Here is a 26372-nt window from a genome sequence, read left to right as displayed (position 1 = left end):
ACTCGGGGTAATCAGACATACCTCAGGGTCAAAATCCAAAGAGCTGCTCCCCTTTAGCAGGGTGACTTTTTTCTCCATCTCTTGGTATTGGGCCAGGGCCCTCCTCTTCTCTCCCTGATTGTACAGCAGCACAGCATAATTCAGATTGACTAGAGGATTAGACCTGCGGTTGGCAGACACAAAATGGGTGCACTGTGACCTTGCAACAAAAGGCTACTGGAGATCTCTTAGTGTTACACCAGAAAAATTCAGAAGTCTGCATGGAGCATTTTCCCAATAGAAAGCGGTCAAAGAAGCAGTCATCCGAGCGTCCTGCAGCACCCCCATACCCCTCCCTGAAGAGCAGTGTGGAACACTGGTGCTGTCCTTCCCCAGTTCTACCCACAGCAGAAAGCTTCCCCTCCCCCCACTGCTCTAAGACTCCTGCCAGGGTGCCCAACAGGAAGAAAAGATTTCTCAGAATCCCCCCTGCACCCCTTAGCACTCAGAGTTGGGCTGAGAGGGAGCTGCATTGCCCCCTTGTTGCCAGGACTTGGCCCAAGGACTCCAGGGGCCAGGCCCACTGCTAGCTCTGATGGTCCAAGTTCTTTTGGTTGCCATATGGCTAAGGATATCATTGGAAACACATCCCAAGAATGAGTCCTGTTATGAATTTCTGCTGTGCTGAGGACAGGTGGTACATAACAGTTCCTACTTTGGCTCTTCCTAGGAACACGGAGTCCTTCACTTGTCCAGGGGGAAGAAGTGGGGAGATCAAGAGGCAGGTTGGGCCCAGCATAGGTTGGGTAGTGCCACAGACCAAGAACCCCCCAACTCACTGATCAAGGGCAACAGCTTCCGCATAGGCTCGATTGGCATTCTCAATATCTTCCAGATTGGTCAGAGCAACTGTAGCACAGAAAACAAAGAAGTGGCTGCAACTATTAAGGGAACCTTGGGAACAAGATCTGCTGTTCACAGCCTGGGTTCCTAGATCCTCCTACTGTGTCTGTCCTGACTGCAGCCCTGCGTAGGGGGTCAGAGGCTCAGTCACTGCCGGGGCCAACTGCTAGACTCCATAGAGGCGAGAGGGAAGTCAATGGAGGCAGGATTTGAACCCAGGTCCTCTGACTCATTCTACCATCAAGTCTTCTTATCCCCGCTTTACAGATGTCTTAACTAATGTCTCAAGACATTAAGTGACCTGCTCACAGATGGACAGCTAGTGAGCGCCAATACTGGGCTCATAGCCCTAGACTTAAATCTTAGGACTTAAAATCATAGAATCTCAGAGTTGGAGGACACTTGAGGTCATCTAGTCCAACCAATACCTGATCAGGAGTCCCTTCTATAGCATTCCCAATGATGGAGATCTCACCACTTATTAAAACAGTCCTTCAACTTCTGAACATCTCTAATTTTCATCAAGTTTCTCTTCATATTGAGCTGAAATCAGCCACCATGACATTTCTATCCATTAGTTCTAAACTCAGGTACTGAACAAAATAAACTTAGCTTAACCCTTTTTCCCATGTTGGTCCTTCAAACACACCAACACAGCAATCAAGCCTTCTATTAGAGAGCTGGGCTCCTTGAACTGAGGGCTTTGTGCCTCTGAGGCTAGGGCTCTGCCTACCCTATGCCTCTGAAAGCTGGGACTTCACAGCAGCCCAGAAGCAGAACCTCCTGACTTTGAAAGACCGTTGCATGAAATGCCCTTCTTCCAGACAAAGGGCCTGCCGAGCAGACAGCATTGGCCCCCTCCTGAGTGGCTGCTCTTCCTCATTTTCTCACAAACTCAGCAGTGGCAATGGGGCAGTACCAATGGAGATAGGATTGGAGCTGTTCCTTCCTGCTGGTCAGTGCTCCCCTGACTCTACCGTGGGGTCCAGGGGGGCATCACATACTTGCCAAGAGCATGTAGAGCTCCCCCATCTTGGGTTGGAAGTTGATAGCAGCGCTGAGGAAGTGGAAGGCAGATGCGTACTGCTGCATGGTCAAGTGGACAAGCCCCAAATTGTACAGGATCTTCCAGTCAAATGGGGCCAAGTAATTGGCTCTTTTCAAACAGCTGATAGCCTGCAGGAAAGAGAAGTATAATGGGAGGGCGAGGAGCTACTGAAGACCCAAGCACAAAAGAGAAAGAAAAGTGAGGCACTCACTGCAACATACTTCTTCTTGCCAAAGAAGCACATTCCAATGTTGTTCCATAATGGGGGACTTTCAGGCACAGAATATGCCACGACTCTGTATTTAGTGAGGGCAACATCAAAGTCGCCATGGGTCTGCATCATGCTGCCTGCTGCTAAGATGGCCTAAAAGTCCAGAGGGAATATCTGTTACTGCTTAGGCAGATCATTCCTCCACCCCAGAGCCCAGAGGGAGATGCTGATCCTTCCAGACTTCGTCAGAGTGAATGAGTGCTACACAGCCAATTTCCAAACTTCAAGTCTCTTTCTGTTCTCCAAATACCCACAGGGGTTGCATTAAAGACAATAAAACAAATGTTAAAGCTCACTCTTCCCACTTCTGGGAGAGAAGCAGGGATTTCCCCATCGCCCTTTCCTCAGAAAAATACTAGCTTTTGTTAGCTCTGGTCAGCATGTCTTCTCTTGTGAGCAAGAGCCATCCCACTGGAGTATTCCCAGGAGGCCCAGAACCATCAAGGTAAAATCTTTAAGGGGAAGGGCTTTGCATGCCCTATACGTATCTACCCATAGTTTACTTTAGCACAGTGCCTGGCACGCAGTAGGCACTCAGTAAATGCTTGGTATTTGACTGAAGAATAAGACCAAGCCAAAATGACAGCCAGGACATCATTTCCACTCCTATACGAGACATGCCAGTTCTCCATCCCATCAGACTGTAAAGAATGGGAGCCTAAGGCCTGTGCCCACAGCCTTGCAGTGCCCTCTTACTCTGGACCTCTCATCACTGTCAGCTGCCCACCCATTCTCTTCCCTCATAACTCTCCCCAGCCTCCCTCCCCAAGCTCCAGGACCCTGCCTGTGCAAGATTTACTCTGATTGGCACCAGAAACCATTATGGATGAAAGGCAGTGACATTTCCATGGTGCTACATCCTTTGATACCTTGTAGTTGGTAGGGTCAAAAGTCAGTGCGTTTCCAAGATGTTCAAATGCCTTCTGGTAAATGCCAAGCTTGAAGGTAAGGAAAACAAGAGAACACCACCAGAGACAGAATCAGCTATGGTTACATTTAGGACCTGACAAAGCAACCTGAGTCCTCTGACCTCTAGACAAACACGTCTTGGGGCTAACAAGAGATTTCCCATGAATGAAGCCACATATGTCCTAAGATGAAAGTGAGTAGCTCCTACGGTTTTATAGCTTTTTCCTATGATGTGTACATAAGAGGGTATGGATCTGTGATGTCATTGGTACAGACTGGCATGCACCCCTGAACAAGAAAAGCTGAATAAATTGTGGTATGTCAATGTAATGGAATATTGTTACACTGCAAGATATGAAGAAAATTAGGAATTCAGAAGAACCTGAGAAGTCTTGATTGAAATAAGATAGTGAAGAAAAAAGAACCCCAAATACATACAATGACCATGATGAAAATCAAATAAATATTCATACTGTTGGTACCAAATATCAAAGTGCAAACAAATCCTTTCCACTGAGTGGTCAGAGATGAAACAGGCAAAGAGCCCTGGATTATCCTGTGGGGGTGTTTCATTATGTTCATGGGATATCCTTTGTGTTAGGTTTGTTGGGACCTCTATGCTGTGTCAAAATGAAGCATATCAGGTTTAAAAGAAGAAGAAAAGAAAGAAACCACTGTCAATACTGTCAACCCTCTCCCACACTGCTGCTTGGCCAGAAGTAGCCACTGTAGTGGACCATGGTGACACATGGCTCCTTTTGTCCTCAGCTACCAGAGGCAAAGACCTCGCGGTCCACAGGCCCACCCCACCACCCCATACACACCCCCAATCCTTTGTTGGACACAGTTTTTAGGAGACCTCTTCCTTCTCAGTTCAATGGAAGGAAAAAAGAAAACACCAAGATACAAAGCCCACTAGACTATGTCCCTTAGGGTCAGCAGCTGTACTGCACTGACCCATCTGAACAGGGAGCTGAAAGCCTGACCCAGAGCCCCCTCCTCCTCTGACAGCCACCTTGAACTCCACCCCAGGAGGAAGGGGGCAAGGGGAAGCAAAAGGGAAGGCTCTCCTGCTGCTCTTATTTTGGGTACAATTCCTCAAAGTCTCAGCCCCTGTGCTCCTTGCACTGAGGTTTTCTTATGAAAGGGCCCCAGCCCCAGAAGCTCTGGCTTCCTGGCAACCGTCACCCCTGTCTGCATAAAAAAAAATCTGAACTGTTGCACTCGGCAGTTATTTATCCTCAATGTGCTCTCCCAGGCTGGCTAAAGAATACAATTTGGCCCTAAACAGAACTCCTGTTCTGACACAGATGCAGAAAATTAGGAGACACAGGAGAGAATCCTCATGAAAGGCTGTTTGATGTGGTCTTAATGGAAAAGTGTCAAGTTCACATCACATGACTTCAAGAGGAACCTTTGGACCTAACTACTGGGCCATCTTCAAAATCGGCTCATGAGTAAGGAGAGCTGGGATTACCTGTAAATAGAGTAGTCCTAAGGTTGTAAGAAGTTCTGTATTTTCCGGTGAGAACCTGTAACACAGACCAGTGAGGCTTGTAATATCAATTCTAATCAATTAGCCTTCTATCCATGGGTAAACCAACCCCAGGATTCTGTCCTGGGCCCACTTTTCTCTCTCCACTCTAGCTCTGTGATCCTCTTTATGCAGGTAATGCCCACACCCACATAGCCGGCTGTCACCTCCCTCCTGTGCTCCAGGCCCACATCACCTGCTGACCACATCCACCTGACATCTCAAACACAACACATCTAAATGGGCCTCCTCATTCCCTCTCTTCTTTGAATTCTTCCCTCCCCTATTTCTGGCAAGGGAATACCCCCAGACTTCCAGGCCTTGGGTGTCAGCCCTCTTCCCTTTGCCCTCCCCGCCAATCGGCAGCTGTCTTCTCCATCCTCCTCCTAGGTCTCTTGCAGGCACTCCACCTCCATCGTCCTGGTGGAGGCCCTCATGGCCTCTTCCGCCTCCATCCATTCCTCCCCCTTCCAACCCACCCTCCCCACAACTGCCAAGAGCAGGCCTGACACGTCACCCCTGTTCGATTCCCTCGTGCCTCTGGGATGAAACACAAGCTCCTCCTGTGGCTCCTGCTGACCTTTCTGAACTGATTTCTGAACACGCTTCCCTTTGTAGCTCAGCATGTTGCTCCTCACACGTGACAGTCCATCTCCAGTCAGAAGCTTAGCATCTCCTCAGATGCTGGCACTGCTCTCCCTCCTCAGCCCTGCCCTTGAGAGCCCCCAGGGGTCAGGGCCCCAAATGACATCCTATTTACTTATCTGTGTACTCTTTGTACATACCCAGGAGAACATTAATCCTCAGTGACCAACACAGTTGCTGGAATATAGAAGGCTCTTAATAAATGCTGATTGAATTAAGTTGCTGAATATCAGTGTCTTAAAGGGGCTGGTAATAATCCAAAAGGAGCTGTATTGTTCTGAGCTACTTACCCACAAGAACTTCACTAAGATCATAGCAAAAAAAGTATGCGAGTTGTTTGGTAAAACTGAAGTTTTTTGGTGGCCACTCTGGATGTGCCGGCTATCATTAAACACGATTATGCCTTTCTAATAAAGTGGCTGCTGATGGGCCAGCATTGAAAATAACAAAGTAACAACACTGCCTTGGTAAGGATAAAGGTGAGGTAAGGGATGAGACAGAGTAGGACAAAGTAGAAATCTCAGAATAATTTGGAAAATAACACCTACAAAATGTAATGAAGCAGAAACACAAAAGCAGAGCAGACTTTCTGCTCTCTGATAAAACTCATAAAGCACTGAAATGTATTGGGATGGCTGTCTCCTCGAAAAGGAATACCAGAGAACTGACGTGTGCAGAAACCCGGCAGAGTCTAGTACCTCCCAAGGACATCAAAGAGCACCAGAGGGAAGCCAGTTAACTCCACAAGTGAGGTTTGCCCACGGTCGTCAACCATCAGGGCTTTTGGTTCAGATAATAACACTTGGATGTCACGTAAACAGATGGCTTCTATCCCCACACAGGTCCAAGCCTGGACCTATCTCAGCAAGCACTAGTCCCCTGTCTAAGGACTGCCAGTTAGGACCTGGGCATTCCCTCCTACAACTCTGGCCACCTAAAGGGGACGGTGTTCCCAGCTTTGTGTTTTTGCACCTTACACTCACATAGACATAAGCTCATTTCAGACGAAGAAGACTCACACTGGGCCCTCAATCATTGAGATGCTTCGCTGGATGAACCCCAAGTATTCCTCAGAGAGAGAAAGGGCTTGGGTGTAAGCCATTTTTCAAGGAAGTGGAACATGGATGCTCTTTCCCCACCCCACCTGTAAGACCTGAGAGCCTGAAGATTTTCTTTTTCAATGTCAGCAATAAAGCAGGGATGAAGAAATGAAGAAGTTCAGTCACTGTGATCTCATTCACATCTGCAGCACTGAAATCAGTCTTATGATATTTCCTTCCACCACCAGAGAGAAAATGATCTACTTACTCCACTGCCTTCTTATAAATGTCAATGGCCTTCTCTAGCTCCCCCTCCAGCAGATGGATCTTCCCCAACATTATGTAAGTCAGGTCATGTCTGTTGAGCTGCAGGGCACTGTGCAACTGGTCTTTTGCCTATATGGTAAAAGAAAAAAAAAACACCAAGTCAGTGACACACAGAAAAGGCAAATGGACACTCTGGGCCACTTAGTTCAAGGCTATACTTCCATTATTATTAATAATACTGATTCAACGATAGCCTGAGTCAGCATTTACCCACTGTCACATCTGGGAAACCACAACATCCCTCCCCTGTATACCACTGCTGGCCACTCACAGCATACTACCAGCCACCCGAGAGAGGTGCTCTAAGATGCCCAATGTGACATGAAGGCTGGTCAGCCATGTGCACTATCACCGGAGTCATTACCTGAGTCTGTGTGGTGCTCCAGGGCTCTTCCTTAGCCCTGTGCCCTGGCTCGAGGCTCCAGGGTTCAACCGTACCTCTTCTTACACTGGTAACAAATCTACTTTTCTGGTTAAGGGGCCCCTTACTTGGCCTGTTTCAGAAAGAGGCTGCTCAACTCCACAAGTGCCCCCGAGATCCAACATGTATTAGTTCACATGTAAAAACATCCATGTAAAGCCAGGTTTGGCATGTTTTCCATGGACTAGCTACACCTACTCCATTTGACTTCCTATTAGAAACTAAGCAATGAAGGTTTTCATGATGACTCCTGGTCCTGCCATGATTTCTTCGCCAACGCGATTCAATGGGAAAGGAATGAGAGTTTACAATTCCTTCAACATTAGTACTTTAAAGAGAGAACCACATTAAATAAGGAGAGGACAGAAAGGAATTGTTCATCCCTTGCCATTCTCTAGGAGGATACCCACACATGCCCCAAGTCATCCAAGTTCTCATCATTCATTTTATGTCTCTGTGCTGCTCATGTCCCCCACCCCTCCTTCCAGTGCCTGTACATCACCTTGTGCTTTTCATTCACCGGTTGAGTTGGCCAACCCACTCCTTATACCAGGGCAACTTTGTTCTCTTTGATTGAGTTACCTAGGATACCTCTAATAGTTGCTTTAAACTGATCTTCAGTGACTGCATATACATTGAAATACAAACTCTTGGAAATGAAATTTGAACACTGAAAATCCTATACAAGCTCTCAGACATCTCAGATCTACTTAAAACTGAGAATGAATCTCTACCACATAATGTTTAAACTAAATGATGTCAGAACCTATGGTGAGCTGTGAAATGCTTATAGCTCTTGTAGATATTCATTTGAAGGATCTATTTTCAATATATGAGCTTTACTAGAATGTTGCAAACCTCACAATTAGAAGAGTAGGGAAGGGAGGGCAGAATAAAAAGCCACATTTCAGATTACTACTGCCTCCAAGGAGCCCCCAAATCTGCCTTTTCTTTCAAAAAGTACTTAAAACTGTAATACAAGGAAAATTAGGAACCCCTGAGTAACTCCTAGCTACTGACAAGCACCCCCAGAAAGAATGGACGCAGGTATCTTTGGCATTTAGCAAACACCCTGGGACTCCATGACTCCACCAAGGAATGTCAATAGATAGGACCATCCCACTGAAGGATAACCTAGTAGACCCTTTCTAGCAGATATCCCTGGGGCTCCGTGACTCCACCAAGGAATGTAAATGAGATTATCCCACTAGTACGATAACCTGACTGAATCTTTTGATCAGCCAGGACCTTTGTTCCTGTTTCCCTGCCCTGTACCCCCACATATCCTATATAAGCCAAGCCAGCACCCAAACACAGGGCCATTGATTTGTGGTGCAGTACCCCAATGGCTGCCGGCCAATAAATTCTCCACTTAAAACTTATACTCTGTGGTGTGTCTCGCTCACTTCTGGTACAACAAAACCACAGGGTGATTACAAAAGCAAAAGGCAGAAAATGTGGGAGAAACTTATAAACTAATATTCACAATTCTATTTCTAAGCAATACAACCTAAACATTTTAAGTCCTAGGAATTGAATGGCCTATTTCTCCAAGTCACATGAACCAAAACAACAATGCAATGAGACTAAAAGTATGGTGAATCATCCTCAGTGAAATCCCCTGCCCAGAGAAAAACCTGTTTGTGCAAATTACCTTGTTGAAATGCTTCAGGTACATGTAGCAAACTCCTAAGTTGTGGCAGATCTCCTGCATACAAGAGAAGGAACAACAGCATGAGCTCTGGCTTCACAGCTGGCAAACGGACAGAATAAAACAGTATCCTGTGCAAAGAGTCTTTGCTCAGTCGAGTCTCAGTTGAAACCACAAACTGCAGCTGCTTTTCAGCCAAGGATTTTAAATGTGTTCACTTACATTTAGCAGACAAGATTAAATGTTGTCAATTGGGGTCCTTGGTGAGAAACAAACAGCACAGATTCTCTAAGTGACAGACGCAAAATGAACAGTGATTTTCTCTCTAAGAAAGCAGAGGCTGACAGAGCTTCTAGTGAGACCAGAACTAAAAAGTGGCCCTGAAAGGAGGACTAATTGGCAGAATCTAAGACCAAAAGAACAACCCAGTAGGAATCTGAGTCGAACCAGCCCTCTGGCTTGGAAATGATGATGAGCACCTGTGTTCTAAGTTGTAAACTTGACACTCCCCCCCCAAAAAATCAAATAAGAGGCCAACCTCTTTGCAGGGAAGAAATGCACCTTCTTCAGCTTTAAAACTGAATCCAGCATTTGGAAGAAATACTCAGTACGCCAGCATCTTAGACATAAACTTGTCATGGACACATTTATTATTCTAAGCATCTCTGCTTAGAGAAAAGTCTAAAGACGCAGAGAGCCATCTGGCTTTTGAAAATCTTCCTGCCCAAGCATGCAGTTTATAGGGTTCAAGAACGAAGAAAAATTATCCGTAACTAAGACTGAACAAGAACACAAAGTTTAGTTAAGTGTTTTAAGATTCCTGAAACAGAACAACAGTAACAACTTCCAGCACACCCAGGTCACAGTCCTGGGTCGCAGTCCCAGGGTGAGGAGGACTAGTACATGAGAACCTGCCACACAGGATAGCAGGGACCCTGGTCATAGTTACAGGGTGAAAAAAACGAGTGTTTGTGATCGATCACAGACCACAGCACATAGGCCAGAAGAATAGTAAATGCACCTCTCCTTAGATCATACTACCTTGGAAAAACTGAAAACTTATAAAGTCCCAGAACTAGCTCTAAAAACAGCTGCACAAAAAGCTTGAAGCTTGGGATAGTGCCCCTTCCATCCTTGAAGCAGATCCCAACTTTAACATGAAATTATAAGTCAAAAAAAAGGCTGGAAAACAAGCAAACAGAAAAAGAACCTGATCACAGAAAGTTATTATGGTGAGAGGGAAGATCAAAACACAAATTCAGAAGAAGACGACAAAGTCAAAACTGCTATATCCAAAGTCTCAAAGAAAAATGTCAATAGGTCTCAGGCACAAAAAGAATTCCTGGAAGAGCTTTAAAAGGATCTTAAAAATCAAATAAAAGAGGCAGAAGAAATTCTCTGAAGAGAAAAATTTCTTAAAAAGCAGAACTGGACAAATGGGAAAAGTACAAAAATTCACTGAGGAAAATAACTCCTCAAAAAGGAGAACCGGCCAAATGGAAAAGAAGGTACAAAAGCTCAGTGAAGAAAATAATTCCTTAAAAATCAGAACTGGGCAAGTATAAGCTAATGACTCCATGAGATATCAAGAATCAAACAACATCAAAAGAATGAAAAGATAGAAGAAAATATGAAATATTTCACTGGAAAAACAACTGACCTGGAAAACAGATCCATGAGAGATAATTTAAGATTTATTGGACTACCTGAAAGCCATGACCCCAAAAAAGAGGCTAAACATCTCACTTCAAGAAATTTTCAAGGAAAACTGCCCTGATATCCTAGAACTAGAAGGTAAAATAGAAAGGGAAAGAATCTACCAATCACCTCCTGAAAAAAATCCCAAAATGAAAACTCCTAGGAATGTTATAGCCAAATTCCAGAGCTCCCAGGTCAAGGATAAAATATTGCAAGAAGCCAGAAAGAAACAAGTATCATTAAGTTACAGTCAGGATAGCACAAAATTTAGTAGCTTCTACATTAAACAACTGGAGGGATTGGAATATGATATTCCAAAGGGCAAAGAAGCTGGGATTACAACCAAAAATCACCTACCCAGCAAAACTGATTATAAAACTTCAGTAGAAAAAATAGACATTTAATGAACTAGAGGACTTTCAAGCATTCCTGATAAAAAGCCCAGAGGTGAATAGAACATTTAATTTTCAAATACAAGACTAACGGGAAGCATGAAAAGGTAGACAGAAAAGAGAAATCATAAGGATTCAATAAGGTTAGTTGTTTACATTATTACATGGGAAGACGATACTTATAACTCCTAAGAACTTTCTCACTTTTAGGGCAGTTAGAAGGAGTATACATAGAGGGCATGGGTATGAGTCAAACATGATGGGATGCTATATAAAAAAAATAAAAATAAGGGTTGAGAAAGAAGAATGCATTGAAAGAATGGGAAAAGGAGAGGTAGAATGGCATGAAAGAGCTTTTATAATGAAGGGGAAGATGAGGGAGTTAAAGCAGAGCGCTAAATCTTACTTTCATCAGATTTGGTTCAAAGAGAGAATAACATACACACTCAGTTGGGTATAGAAGTCTATCTCATCCTACAAGAAAGTAGGAGGGAAAGGGATATAAGAAGTAGGGAGGCTGATACAAAGGAGGGTGGGTTGGGGGAGGTAGTCGTCAGAAGCAAAACAATTCTGAGGATGGACAGGGTGAAAGGAGAGAGAGTGTAGGCTAAACAGGAAGAAAATAGGATGAAGGGAAATAAACAGCAATCATAACTGTTAAAAATATTTACAGCAAGTTTCTTTGATAAAGGTCTCATTTCTCAAATCTATAGAGAACTGAGTCAAATTTATAAAAATAAGAATCATTCCTCAATTGATAAATGCTCAAAGGATATGAACAAGCAGTTTTCAGAGGAAGTAATCAAGGCTATCTATAATCACATAAAAAAATGCTCTAAATTACTATTGATTAGAGAAATGCAAATTAAAACAGTTCGGAGGTACCACCCCACACCTATCAGATTGGCTAATCTGACAGAAAAAAGAAACTGACAAGTGTTGGAGGGAATGTGAGAAAACTGAGACACTAATGCACTACTGGTAGAGTTGTGAACTGATCCAACCATTCTGGAGAACAATTTGGAACTATGCCCAAAAGACTATAAAACCATTGCATACCCTTTGACCCAACAATACCACTACTAGGTCTGTGTCCCAAAAAGATAAAAAAAAACCAAAAACAAAAAGGAAAAGGACCCATATGTATACAGAAATGTTTATAGCAGCTCTTTTTAAAAAAAATTATTTTTAGTTTACAACACTCAGTTCCACAAGTTTTTGAGTTGCGAATTTTCTCCCCCTCCTTCTCTTCCCCCCACTCCCCAAGACAGCATGTAATTCGATACAGGTTCTACATATAATTTCATATTAATCTTATTTACATAATAGTCCAGTTGTTAAGAAGAATTATAACCAATGGAATGAATCATGAGAAAGAAGAAACAAAACCAAAAAAGAAGGGAAAAAAAAAGAGCAAATAGTTTGCATCTCTGGACGTGCATAGCTTTTTCCATCATGATTCTTCTGGAGCTGTCTTTGAATCTTGCATTGCTGAAAAGAGCCAAGTCTATCAAAGTTAGTCATCACAGATACCGTGTGTCTGTAATTGTGTATAACGTTCTCCTGGTTCTGCTCCCCTCACTCAGCATCAGATCATGTAGATCTTTCCAGGTTATTATGAAGTCCGTCTGCTCCTCATTTCTTATAGCGCAATGGCTTGTTCAGCCATTTCCCAATTGATGCGCACCCCCTTGATTTCCAATTCTTTGCCACCACAAAAAGAACTGTATAGCAGCTATGTAAGTGATGCAAAGGGAAGTGAGCAGAACCAGAAGACTGCACATGGTAACAGCAACACTGCACGATGATGAACTGTGAATGGCTCAGTTACTCTGATCAATACAATGATCTAAGACTCATGATGAAAATGCTACCCATCTTTGGAGAAAGAACTGATGGAGTCTGAATGCAGATCACAGCATACTTTTTTAAAATTTCTTTATTTTTCTTGTTTATTTTTTTTTGCAGGGGAAGTACATGTTTTTTTTCACAGCATGACCGTGGAAATATGTTTGGGCAAAGTCCACGAGTGTGAAACACTACATATAACCTCAGACCTTTCTGATGTGTTGGTTAGTTGTGTTGAACTTTTCTTCTCTCCTCTTTTATAATTCTTTATTATATGAGATGGATCTCTGGGAGGGATGAAGGGGGACACAGTGGGAATTGTAGCTGATGTGAAAACAAAAGATATCAATAAAATTTATTTTTAAAAATAATTTAATTTCTATAATTTAGAAGTCCACCTATAGTGAAGCATTTCTAAAACTGTGTTCTGCAAAACTACGGGATACCAAGATCAGAGGGTTCAGGGGAGAAAAAAACTGTAGTGCCAGACAAGCACATACAACAACCCCAGGTGCTTAACTGTCTGCATCTGTCTTCCTTTGTTAAGTAATGCTGCAGTTGCTACTTGTCTAGCATATCCAGAATCAAAAATAAAATCCTCCATTTGACATTCCCCACCTTTCTAGTCTTCTTACACTTTACTCCCCAAGCACTCTGTAATCCAGTGACAGTGACCTCCTGGCTCTTCCTTGAACAAAATCCCCATCTCCAGGCTCCCGGCATTCTCTCTAGCTTTCCCCCATGCCTGCAACTCCACCTCTCAGCTTTCCTGGCTTCCTTTAAGCCTCAGCTTCTACAGGAAGCCTTTCCCAATCCGCTGTATCTTGTTTGTACATAGCTGTTTGCTTGGTGTCTCCCCTACTGGATTATGAGCTCCTTGAGAGCAGGGACTGGCTTTTGCTTTTCATTATGTGCTTAGCACATAGTAAGGACTTAATAAATGCTTACTGATGGGAAAAGATATTCAGAGGAGCTGCCTGATCTCATGTGTATGTGCATGTGTACACATGTGTGTGTATATGTGCATGTATGTATACGTGTAGGTGTTTCTTGTCTTTGTATATGTGTGTGAACATATGTATGTATATCTGCATGTATGTGTGTGGTGTATATGCAAATGTATATGATGTGTGTGTGTAAATGTATGTTTATATACATATATACTTTCATAGGCTTATGTATACGAGATACATTCAAAACAAATGGTAATTAATAAATGCATGTTGGATGTCTATGGTTCAAGCTATTACATTAATAGTCTGTTAATACTCTTCTCAGTCTTACATGGGGCATAGTGAGCTATTGTTGACAAAGAATGATATACTAACGTGATAAATGTTGAGGCATGCATGATTCCTAATTGAAAAGAAGTGAAAGTTCTCTGCTTACCCAGTCCTTCTGGTTAAGTTTAGCTGCTTCATTATACACTTCGATAGCAGCTTTATGTTTCCCCAAAAGAAATCTGCAGAAGAAATGGAATTTGCATAATTATGAAAATCATTCTTCTTCACCAGTTAACCCACGAGCCTAACATTTCAGGCACATCCCTTACTTGCATGGTCTTAGGAAGCTTCTTCAAAGTAAGCTGTCCTGCCTACTTGACTAGCCAGGTAAAGAGCAGAATGACCACTTCTGGAGTTCTATCTACAGTTTCTATTGGGCCTCAATTCTTCCTTCCCCATCTAGTTTTTAAGGGACTGAATGTTGCGAGCCAGGTGGACTCATCAGATGGGGAAGCTCGGATTTTCCAAAGAATAATAATAGATGACATTTATGTGAGAACTCACAGTTACAAAGCCCACATACATTACCTCATTTGATCCTCACAACAACTTATCCAGCATTATTATTCCTATTTTTTAGATTACAAAACTGAACAGCTGAGAGGTTAAGGGATCTGACCACTCCCTAAAGACCAATGTTCTCTCCATGGAATTCAGGAAAAAGAATGAGTTACACTGAGGCTGAGGCATGAAATCAGAAGTGATAAAAAGGCCAAAAAAAGAAAGAGATCTCACAGAGATATCCAGACAACGGTTCTCACATGTAAAGGAGCTCAGGAACCTCTGGATGGCTGTTCTCCCTACTCTGGAACTCCAACTTCTAATGCAATGCCGAGATAAGGTCTGGAGTACCCATTTGTAACCCAGTGGAACAATATTTTCTTTTAAGAAACATTCAGAGATGTATGTTGGAACACTAGGATTCTGTGAGACCAGTGAAGAAGTCAGTGATTTGGATCCTTGCATTCCCTCCCAACCATTGCTAACAATCCCAGTAGATGCTAAGTATAAAAATGTATATAAGTATATACAAAATATGTAAATGTAAGCTATTATTATGCTTATGTTATCTTCTTGACACACATTTCACTAACATTCAATTTACAGAATTCGGTACAAATACCTACTAAAAAATTAATTATACTGCCTTCCTGCCTCAATGCTAAGACACATTAACATTATCCAATAGTCAAACTGTCCTACTGCCCTAGATTGAAACCTATTTGATTTCTTGGAGATTAAAAAGACAGGAAGAAAGGAAACAGGAGTGAACCACTTACAGAACTTTAGATATACAAAAATCTAGGTGTAAAGAATGAGAGATTCCTTTCCATTATCCAGAAATACGTCAGGAACCTAACCAAGGAAAACTCCCCAGCAGTCAATATAGTGTAGAATCCCACGGCACAGACAAGAGGGGTATGTACGTGATTAAATCAGTCCCTACCAATCTGAACTAAAAATAAACAGTTCTTTAAAATTAAACATCCAGTTCATTACCCACCATATTTCTCTCACACATTCTGGAAATAATTCACACTGTAAAAAGAAAGCACAACTTATTTTACGGATCTGCATTCTCTTAAGTCCCTATTGGGTTGCCATTGGTAGATGATGATGCCAAGACTGCAGCATCTGACACCGTGCACTATGTAGTGAAAAAAGTAAACTCAATCTTAACTCCGTAATTCCAGTGCCAGTAGACGATACTTACAAGGACCTGGCCACCTGCTTGAGGTTGTCGGCATTCTGAGGATTAAGAACAGCACAAGACTGAAAGAGTTCTAGGGATTCTTGGATGTTCCCTTCAAGGCGATATAGTAAAGCTATGTGGAAACAAACAAAAAGCAAGTAAAATCATGCCCTGGACAGAGAGACTAGATATCATAAGCACAAGTCTATTTTTAACATAAACCCTATTAACATATTTTTCCCAGGGGCTCTACATCAATCAGGATCTAACTTAAGAAGGGACTTGGATGTCAAAGTGCCCCTGAAATAAATCATATTAAGGTTGTCTGCAACCTTAAAACCCATAGCTATCTTCCCTTAGCATTTCCTTGTGAAATGACAAGCACCGTCCAACTCAGTACAGTACGGAGCATCCACCAGATGTTCCAACTGTAGTATCACTCTTCCTCCTGCTGCCACCTGATTGTTTCAAGAAGGAATCTCTAGACCAGGAGTTCTAGACTTTTTTGTGACATGCAGCCCTTTGTTGATAATATGGTGAAGCCTAGGGACCTCTTCTCAAAATGCTTTCAAATCCACAAAATAAAATACATAAGACTACAAAGCAAGACAATTATATTGCAGTGCAGTTATCAAAATCGCTTGAAAAAGCAAGTTCACAGACCTCAGCTTAAGGATCCCTGTCTAGATCCTTACCACAAGTTGGCCCAAGGCTGCTCTCTGATTCTAATAAAAAGAAGCTGGGTGGTTGTTCAGACCCTGTTTCTATCCGTCTAAAACCAAGAACTTTGCTTAAGCTAAAATTTTCAGGAGCCCCTTCAGGGGGGTCTCTAGTGCTTCTGGAATAAGAGATGGCTGTTCAGCACTTTGAGCCTTTCGTGAATGGCTCCAGCCCATCTTTCTACACTGATTTCATACTGCCTCCTCTAACACTCATCTCTAGGGATGCCTGCTGGTTCCTGCACATCATTCTAGGCCTTGCCCCTGCGCTTGAAGGAGGCCTTACTCCTTTCTAGAGGATCAGTTCTCCTTTCTGCTGTTGGAATCCCCAGCTCCCTTCAAGTGGCATTCTCCTATGCATGACCTTTTGGGATGCCCCTATTGCAAGGACCATCCCTGATTATCAACAATAGGACTTTGTCTATATTTTGAATGTATTTATTGGGATACATGTTGCTTCTCTCCAGAATGTCTGCGACTTCAGGCAGAGGCTGTTTTGATTTTTTCCCTTGTATCCCCAGCACCTATCTCAGTGCCTGACATATAGCAGATGCTTAATAAATGCTCAGCGAATTGATTAGAGAAATGCAAATCAAAACAACTCTCAGGTACCACATCTCACCTGTAAGATTGGCTAACATAACAAAACAGGAAAATGATAATTGCTGGAGATGTGGGAAAATTGGAACATTAATGCATTGTTGGTGGAGTTGTGAACTGATCCAACCATTCTGGAGAACAATTTGGAACTATGCCCAAAGGGCTATAAAAATATGCATATCCTTTGATCCAGCAATACCACTTCTAGGTCTGTATCCCATAAGAGATCATAAAAATGGGAAAAGGACCCATGTGTACAAAAATATTTATAGCAACTCTTTTTGTAGTGGCCAAGAACTGAAAATTGAGATGATGCCCATCAGCTGGGGAACGGCTGAACAAGTTGTGGTATATGAATATAATGGAATACTATTGTGCTATAAGAAATGATGAGCAGGCAGACTTCAGAAAAACCTGGAAAGGCTTATATAAACTGATGCTGATTGAAGTATGCAGAACTACACTGTGCAATGACTAACTTTGACAGACTTAGCCCTTCTTAGCAATTTAAGGATCTAAGACAACTTCAAAGGACTCATGATGGAAAATGCTGTCCACATCCAGAAAAAGAACTATGGAGTCTGAATGCAGATTGAAGCATATTATTTGCTCTGTCTCTCTTTTTTCTTTTTCTTTTTGTTTCTTCTTTCTTGTGGTTCCTCCCATTAGTTCTAATTCTTCTTTACATCATGACTAATGTGAAAATAGGTTTAATATGGATGTATATGTAGAGCCTATATAAAATTAAAAGCCATCTTGGGTTGGGGAGTGGGAAAGATGGGGAGAAAATTTGAAACTCAAAATCTTATAGAAGTGAATACTGAAAACTAAAAATAAATAAATAAATAAATTTAATTTTTAAAAATGCTCAGTGAATTGAAATGAATTGAATTGCTGGCTCAGAAAGACCAGAGTTTTTAAGGTTGGCAATACTAGGGTGCTTCTGCCAAATCTGCCCCAACGTAACTTGATGTATCGGCATGATAATACCAAATGGGATCACATCAGTCCTATCAAGACTACCTGACTGACACTGAATGAAAAAACATTCACTTAGGCACCAAAGCAAGAGTAGAAGTTCCTAAAAGCCCAATTTGGTTCTCTTGTATTAAAGAACACAGGTCAGTTTAATGGTCCTGATAGAGCTTCTGATAAATTTTCCTGCAGGAAAATGCTATCCCAACACCCCAAAGCTCTGTCCTTGCCCTCCATCCTGCCTGGTCTCCCAAGTTCCTGCTCCTCCTCCCAGTTTTCTCCCACCACTGAATCATTACACAAGCCCCAAGGTCCTCAGCACTGACTTGGAGAGACTACAGTTAAAGAGGGCTGACCAAGGACAGAGGAGAACACAGCTTTTTTTTTTTTTTCCATCTTGGCATTAGCTTCTAAACAGCCCAACACGGTAGCCTTTCCAGATTTCTGAAGAGACAGGTATAAAAAGGAAGGAATTAGGGTCGAGTAAGATATTCTTTGGTAGTTTGTTCTCAAACCTGGAATCTGAATCTGCATCTCTTGCTCCCACAAAAAAATGGAACTTTTTTTTTTTTACCTTGAACATAGATGGCATATTCACATAACCCTTGAGTCTCTTTAAGCTGTTCTTTGATAAGAGCCTAAAAGAAGAAAAAGCCATGATACGTAGATTGTCAGATGCTCACAAAACTACAGACTGATGCCAATCATTTATATGAGAATCTTAAAACACTAAATTATCCATTACACAGCAGTTTATTCAGAGAGGCAAATCAACTCAATGATGTCTTAGGACTTTTGCTCAGTTTGGAAGTAAACAAAGATTTTAATTGTCATTTACGTAGCCTTTTAAGGTTTACAAAGCACTTTCTTTCCCAGCAACCCTGAGAAGTAGGGAGTATAAAGATCCCCATTTAATAGATAATAAAACTGAGGTTCATAGTGTCAAAATGACATTGCTAGGCACATTAGTTTCAAAGCCAGGATTCAAAACCAGGCCTCTCTTGATTCCAAGCCCAGTTTTCTTTCTACTTCTCCATACTAAAAATGAGTTATGTACACTGCAAGTTTTTTAAATTCTTTTTAAAACAAATTAAATATTTCCATAGACATTCAGAAACCTGTGAATATCTATTGAGATTTTCTAGAAATTAAATATTTTTAGAGATGTGAATTAAAAATCACAATATGAAGAGCCACCATTACCTGACTATAGCTATCAAAATATATTTTGGTAAAAAAAAAATATTAGCACCTTACATTCACAGATTTGCAAAGCACTTATACATATTATCTCAGTGGAGCTTCACAACAAACCTATTTTACAGATCCCTATTTTACAGATATGGAACCTCAGGCTAAGGAGGGAAAATGACTTGCCCAGGACCACACAGCTAATGAGATAACTGAAGCGGAATCTGAACTCATCTCCTTGAATCCCCCTCCAGAGCTTTCTTTACACTATCCCACTTCCTTTACTCTTAGTGTAGGCAGCCATCGCCATCTATCACTCAAGGCCCAGAGCTTTGTCTGGCATTACATTAACCTGACATCTGTACCAAAGTGTATATTTAGTATGAAGCTGTGGCTTTGCTGTTCCCTTGATCTGTAAGACAAACACTAGCTGAAGCAATTTCTCAAGTCGCTGCCAGCTCTGACACTCTATGATTCTAAAAGAGAGAGAACAGAAACTCCAAGGGGGTTTTTGCCTTTCTTTGTATCCTTTGGGCTTATCACAGTGCCTGGTACACAGCAGGTGCTTAATAAAGGCTAGCTGACTTGACTTGTTTTCTCTATTAGAATAGAAGCTCCTTGAGACAGGGGCTCTCTTTTTCGCTTGTATTTGTATCCCCGGCACTTGGCCCATAAGAGTGTTTTTAGATAACTGCTTCCAGACTATCTGCCTGCCCTCAGAGAGTTGCCATTCTATCATTTTATCAAAACGTATGAGGAAGAAAAGGATCTAAAGAGGCAGCAGGGAATCCAGAACTGTATCCAGAAGTTGGAGAAGGAAAGATTGTCACACAGAGGAGAAAGGGAAGAAGCAAGACCAAGGAACACTTGGCAGAGAGAGCTGGCCACTCCGAAGAAGAAGCAGCCACCTGTGCCCCAAAATACTTGTGGTTATCCATTTGTGCTGTTAAATGGGAAATCGTCTAGTAAGGACCTGCTGTGTTCTGCTGTAGACATTCTTAGAGGTTTAGAGATTGCGGGGTGGGGAGGGGGTAGACAAGGGCAAGCGCTAATAGGTGGTGCTAAAGAAAGATGTTTTTATTCAGCATGTCTTAATTCACACAAGACACAAGGCCTAATTTTAAAAAAAAAAACATAAAAGAAGAATGGTCAAGGACTGGAAGACCAGGTTTCTAGAAGAAAAAAAGACATTCCAGGACTCAGCTAGCACTTGGATACTTTGGTGAAATGGTCTTCAGATCACAGAGGGGGAAGAAAGGATCAATGACCCAGCAAGAGACACTCCCCTCCCCCAGGGTATGCCAAGGTTTCTTCACTTCTCTTTTCCCTATGGAGGAGTACCTGGGTCTATCCCATCCAACAGGACTGCTCTGTCATATACTCCTGCTGGTATGTGCAGCCATACACTAAATGGAGGACCGGGAATTTTACTCACGACCTCTCCAAAATAAGAATTAAGTACAAGAAGTGAAGTAATTGCAGCTATCCTTACAATTAAAGCCACCAAGAATCTTAATGAGCTAACAACCTAATGAACCAACAGCAGAGAGGATTAATCCATAATCCCCAACGTGCCCACTTAGCATGCCTGTCACATAAGCCCCCATACTCTGGCAAGGCTAAACATGATTCATGAGCTTGCACTCTGGCATCCACTCAGCAATTCACTTGTTACTGCTGCAGTTTTTGTCAGCTAACCCCTCTACCCCAGCCCTGCTCTCACCTTACCATTCCACAGCAACAGAATTCACTCTGCCCCTCTTCCCTTGGTGGGGAGGTGGCAGTACATGAAGAAGAAAGCCTGTTCTGCCTGAGGCTCTGCTAGACAACTGAGAAGCATCCTGGATGAGGGTGTTTGTGTTGGGGGAGGGAAGTCCACCAGGCTTGAAGAAAAGAGGACTAGCAGCCAATCCCGTCCTCCCACCAGAAGTCATTTGGTATAAAAACTGAGGCTGGTGAAAAGTAAATTCTACAGCATGTGAGGAGACTAAGACAGTTTGAGGTACAATCCCTAAGGGATCTGACATCAAAAGGGAAGGTATCAGGAAGTGAGCAATAGTGGATTATAAGAAAAAAAAAGAAGGAAACTGTCAAAGATCTCATTAGGAATAAAACTCAGTTAAAAACCTTGAGAACAAACAGATAAACCAACAAGGAAGATGGTAATAACAGAGCAAATGCTTTCCAAGACATCTAAAGAGATTCTAATGGGACGAGGGTAGGGGAATTAAGAAATATCTATGATATAAAAAGCAACAGACATCACAAACCAAATAAAGGCAACATCCTCTGTGTTAACGGTTTTCTCTATTAAGTGAGATGCATCATAATGGAATTAAAGTCCTTCAAACTGAGGATAATGGTCTTAAAATAAGATACTCAGATGGATCTTTTGATCAGAAGGGCTCTTTTGGCTTCTTTGCCCATCCATTCAATATTTCCTTTGTAACCTTAAAAGACGGAACACAGACAACAGAAATGGCACCAATAGAATAATTTTAAAATAATTTCATCCAGAAGTTAAACTGGATGAAAGTATTCTATTGGTATTGAATTGAATTGGTATTGAACCAATTGGCATTGAATGCTAGTATAGGATTTGTTTATGCAAAAAATGCCTATTTTTTTTTAAATCAAAGTTTTCTTTAAGGCAACATTTCAAACCGCCCCCCCCACCTCCCCAGTAAGATAGCTACTCAAAGGTTCAGTGGGGAAGGTGATGAGGACTAGTTGTTGGTCACTTTAGCTCTGTGAAGGCCTCAGCTCTGGACTCTTTTCCTCTTAGTAGAGTCCTCTCTGAATACTGAAGGCCTGGAGCTTATGGGGCCTTTCAATTAAAATAAGTCCCTCAAAGGAAGCTCTTGGCTTTGCCTTTGTGTGCTCCTTAGAGGCCAGGTCCCCTTTCCTTCCCTGTACAAGGCTGGCTGGAACAAGAAGCCAGGATGTGATGGAGGCATTAAAAAGAATCTCTTCAAAAAGGGGGCAAGGGAAGGGAGGATTGCTATCTTCAGGACAGACTGGGATCCTCTGCATGTCAGGAATGTTCAACACCAGAGATAACAGAATTTTTAAAACTGCCACCTGACTGCTAGAGGAAGGTCAGGCAGCCAACACTGCTCTTCAGAAAGGGCCAGCTCTTCAAAGTTTCTGGAGAACAGAGAGGAAGAGGCCCCTAGTGGCTGGATGACTTAAGAGGCATTCCAGTCTTAGGGGTCCATAATTATAGAGCCATAGCCTGTTAAAGTACAGGAAACTGTTTGATGCTTTGGGTGCAGCATTCTGAGATCTTAAACCCTTATGAGAAATGGAAGATCTTTCCACCTCTCCTATAATATATATAACAAGAAAAATCTCTAAATATATTATCATCATCGAAATTTGGAACTTTCAGGAGTAGTCAGATGTCATTCCATCTTTATCCACTAGTGAATGGAGAAAGGGTCTTTCAAAATAATTTAGGGCAGGGGGGAGGAGCCAAGATGGCGGCTGGTAAGCAGGGAATAACGTGAGCTCCGTATGGACACCCTCCAAAAACTTATAAAAAATGGCTCTGAACCAATTATAGAACGGCTGAACCCACAAAACAGCAGAGGGAAGTAGAGCTCCAGCCCAGGACAGCCTGGATGGTCTCTGGGTGAGGTGTATCCCACACGGAGCTCGGAGCTGGGAGCTGGGAACGGAATGGAGCAGAGCCCAGCCTGAGCGGCGTGGACCATCCAGACCAGAAGCCGGGCGGAGGGGGCCCTAGCACCCTGATTCAGTGAGCTGCAGCAGTTACGAGACTTCTCAACCCACAAACACAAAAGACTGTGGAGAAGGTTAGTGGGAAAAGCTGCGGGAGTGGAAGGAGTTCACAGTTTGGCTTCCAGCCCCGGGGGCAGTGGAGGTGGGGCAGCTACAGCTGTTGTTACTTCTGGCTCCAGGCCCACCTGGTGGGAGGAATTAAGTGGCGGATCAGAGCAGGGGTGCAACAGCCTGCTGAAGATCTAAGCCCAGTCTGGACTGGGGGTTCTTGGGGAAGGAGTAGTGCAGGTCTGACAGAGCTGGCACCTCCCCCCCAAACGTGGAACATAGAATTCGTTAGTCTACAAGCAGTCATACCCCACTGAAAAACTCAAGGGTCAAGTTAGTTGGCTGGGAATATGGCCAGGCAGTGAAAACGCACCGAGATTCAGTCTCAGACTTTGCATTCTTTCTTTGCTGACAAAGAAGACCAAAACATACAGACAGAAGAAATTAATAAAGTCAAAGAGCCTACAACAGAAACCTCCAAGAAAAACATGAACTGGTCCCAGGCCATGGAAGAGCTCAAGAAGGAGTTGGAAAAGCAAGTTAGAGAAGTAGAGGAAAAATTGGGAAGAGAAATGAGAAGGATGCGAGAAAACCATGAAAAACAAGTCAATGATTTGCTAAAGGAGACCCAAAAAAATACTGAAAAATACACTGAAGAAAACAACACCTTAAAAAACAGACTAACTCAAATGGCAAAAGAGCTCCAAAAAGCCAATGAGGAGAAGAATGCCTTGAAAGGCAGAATTAGCCAAATGGAAAAGGAGGTCCAAAAGACCACTGAAGAAAATACTACTTTAAAAATTAGATTGGAGCAAGTAGAAGTTAGTGACTTGATGAGAAATCAGGATATTATAAAACAGAACCAACGGAATGAAAAAATGGAAGACAATGTGAAATATCTCCTTGGAAAAACCACTGACCTGGAAAATAGATCCAGGAGAGATAATTTAAAAATTATTGGACTACCTGAAAGCCATGATCAAAAAAAGAACCTAGATATCATCTTTCAAGAAATTATCAAGGAGAACTGTCCTGATATTCTAGAGCCACAGGGCAAAATAGAAATTGAAAGAATCCATCGATCACCTCCTCAAATAGATCCCAAAAAGAAATGTCCTAGGAATATTGTCGCCAAATTCCAGAGCTCCCAGATCAAGGAGAAAATACTGCAAGCTGCCAGAAAGAAACAATTTGAGTATTGTGGAAACCCAATCAGAATAACCCAAGATCTGGCAGCTTCTACATTAAGAGATCGAAGGGCTTGGAATGCGATATTCCGGAGGTCAATGGAGCTAGGATTAAAACCTAGAATCACCTACCCAGCAAAACTGAGTATCATGCTCCAAGGCAAAATACAGATTTTCAATAAAATAGAGGACTTTCAAGCTTTCTCAGTGAAAAGACCAGAACTGAATAGAAAATTTGACTTTCAAACACAAGAATCAAGAGAAGCATGAAAAGCTAATCAAGAAACGGAAATTGCAAGGGACTTACTAAAGTTGAACTGTTTTGTTTACATTCCTACATGGAAAGATGATGTGTATGATTCATGAGACCTCAGTATTAGGGTAGTTGAAGGGAATATGCATATATATATGTTTACGTATATATATAAGTGAATGTGTATGTATGTATGTATCTATGTGTATATGTATGCATGTGTATGTAGGTATATATATATATGTGTGCTTTTATATATGTATATACATATATATATGTGTGTGTGTATATATATATATGTAAAAGAGAGAGAACAGACACAGGGTGAGTTGAAGATGAAGGGAAGATATGTAAAAGAAATAAAATGAAATTAAGGGATGAGAGAGCAACATACTGAGAGAGGGAGATAGGGAGAGATAGAATGGGGCAGATTATCTCGCCTAAAGGTGGCAAGAGGAAGCAGTTCTGTGGGAGGAGGGAAAAGGGCAGGTGAGGGGGGAATGAGTGAACCTTGCTCTCATTAGATTCGGCCTGAGGAGGGAATACCATACATACTCAGTTGGGTATCTTACCCCACAGGAAAGAAGAGGGAGGAAGATAAAAAAAAAATAAAAGGGGGGGGATGATGGAGGGGAGGGCAGATGGGGGTGGAGGTGATCAAAACAAACACTTTGGAAAGGGGACAGGATCAAGGGAGAAAATTCAATAAAGCGGGATGGGTTGGGAAGGAGCAAAATGTAGTTAGCCTTTCACAACATGAGTATTGTGGAAGGGTTATACATAGTGATACATGCGTGGCCTAGGTTGAAGTGCTCGACTTCTTAAGGAAGGTGGGTGGGAAGGGAAGAGGGGAGAGAATTTGAAATTCAAAGTTTTAAAATCAGATGTTCAAAAACAAAAAAAAAGTTTTTGCATGCAACTAAAAAATAAGATACACAGGCAATGGGGCGTAGAAATTTATCTTGCCCTACAAGAAAGGAAGGGAAAAGGGGATGAGAGGGGAGGGGGGTGATAGAGGGGAGGGCTGACTGGGGAACAGGGCAACCAGAATATATGCCATCTTGGAGTGGGGGGGAGGGTAGAAATGGGGAGAAAATTTGTAATTCAAACTGTGGTGAAAATCAATGCTGAAAACCAAATATGTTAAATAAATAAATTTTTAAAAAATTAAAAAAAAATTAATAAAAAACAAAAAAAATAATTTAGGGCACCAACGTTTCTCTGACTCTCATTTTTCAAAGCAATATCTCAGGATATATTTTACCTTGCATGCTGCATAGTCTTTGCGGATGTAATGAAGATGTATCAACCAGTTCTGCTTCTCCACGATGGGAAACTCTGGGGCTAGTGGAACATTTTGCCAAAACAAAAACAAAAAATATCACTGTCATACATTCTCCTCTTGTATCTTCTCTAGACTAAACAGCAATTTACAAATAATATTACATCAAATTAACATTTTCCTGTTGGTGTTGAAAAGAAGAATATTACCTGAGTACTAAAAACATAAAAAGGGATATAGAGAAAAATTTTGAGTAAGAAATTGTAAAAGTTTGGGATAGCTACCTTGATGCATACCTGAAGGCATGCAGAGATCACAAAATGCCAGTCCTGTGACTAAGACTTGAAGCAATGTCTTCTTATTCACTTCTCTGGGCTCTAAGGACTCAAAGGTAACCACAGCAACTAGAGTAAGCTCAGGCTTCCATGTAACTTTGGAGTTGAGCACAAATCCCAAAGCAATTCTGCTCCCCCTTTTTTTTCTCAAGGGAAAGGGATGTTCAAGAAAGCAAAATGACAAAAGAGACTAGGTATGATTCACAACCATAAGTAGGAATCGCATCAGTGTCCTGGGGCCAAGTTCCATTCACTACGTTCCAGTTCTGGAGTGATTGTTTTTACCCTGAGTGAGAAGAAAATGCTGTCATGGTAAATGGCACCTGGTGACCTCTTTTTCCATGTAAGTGAGCCAGGTAGGTAACTCTAGGCTCCCCCAAGGCTATGACAGTGAAG

At 42.1% G+C, this 26372-nt stretch overlaps 1 protein-coding gene across 4 annotated transcripts in view; it reads right to left on the bottom strand.

The window, feature by feature from the left end:
* BBS4 (Bardet-Biedl syndrome 4) overlaps nt 1–26372 on the bottom strand; it is a 64878-nt gene that overhangs the window by 4294 nt on the left and 34212 nt on the right. For 3 of the 4 annotated variants that reach the window (XM_036736276.1, XM_036736278.1, XM_036736279.1), the window contains 12 exons: nt 25624–25703; nt 18511–18574; nt 15664–15775; nt 14056–14128; nt 8732–8785; nt 6598–6725; nt 4588–4642; nt 3071–3139; nt 2142–2294; nt 1887–2058; nt 819–888; nt 22–163 (listed from right to left, as the gene is read on the bottom strand). In XM_036736276.1, coding sequence (XP_036592171.1) covers nt 22–163; nt 819–888; nt 1887–2058; nt 2142–2294; nt 3071–3139; nt 4588–4642; nt 6598–6725; nt 8732–8785; nt 14056–14128; nt 15664–15775; nt 18511–18574; nt 25624–25703 — 1172 coding nt within the window. Of the gene's footprint in view, nt 1–21; nt 164–818; nt 889–1886; nt 2059–2141; nt 2295–3070; nt 3140–4587; nt 4643–6597; nt 6726–8731; nt 8786–14055; nt 14129–15663; nt 15776–18510; nt 18575–25623; nt 25704–25925; nt 25951–26372 lie in introns of those variants that run through there. The other variant, XM_036736277.1, reaches the window with a different exon arrangement.

This window comes from Trichosurus vulpecula, chromosome 8, assembly GCF_011100635.1.
Source record: "Trichosurus vulpecula isolate mTriVul1 chromosome 8, mTriVul1.pri, whole genome shotgun sequence".
In the NCBI taxonomy this organism is placed as follows: domain Eukaryota; kingdom Metazoa; phylum Chordata; class Mammalia; order Diprotodontia; family Phalangeridae; genus Trichosurus; species Trichosurus vulpecula.
Note: the sequence above shows the minus strand (reverse complement) of the source record. Positions and strands in the feature narration are given on the sequence as shown.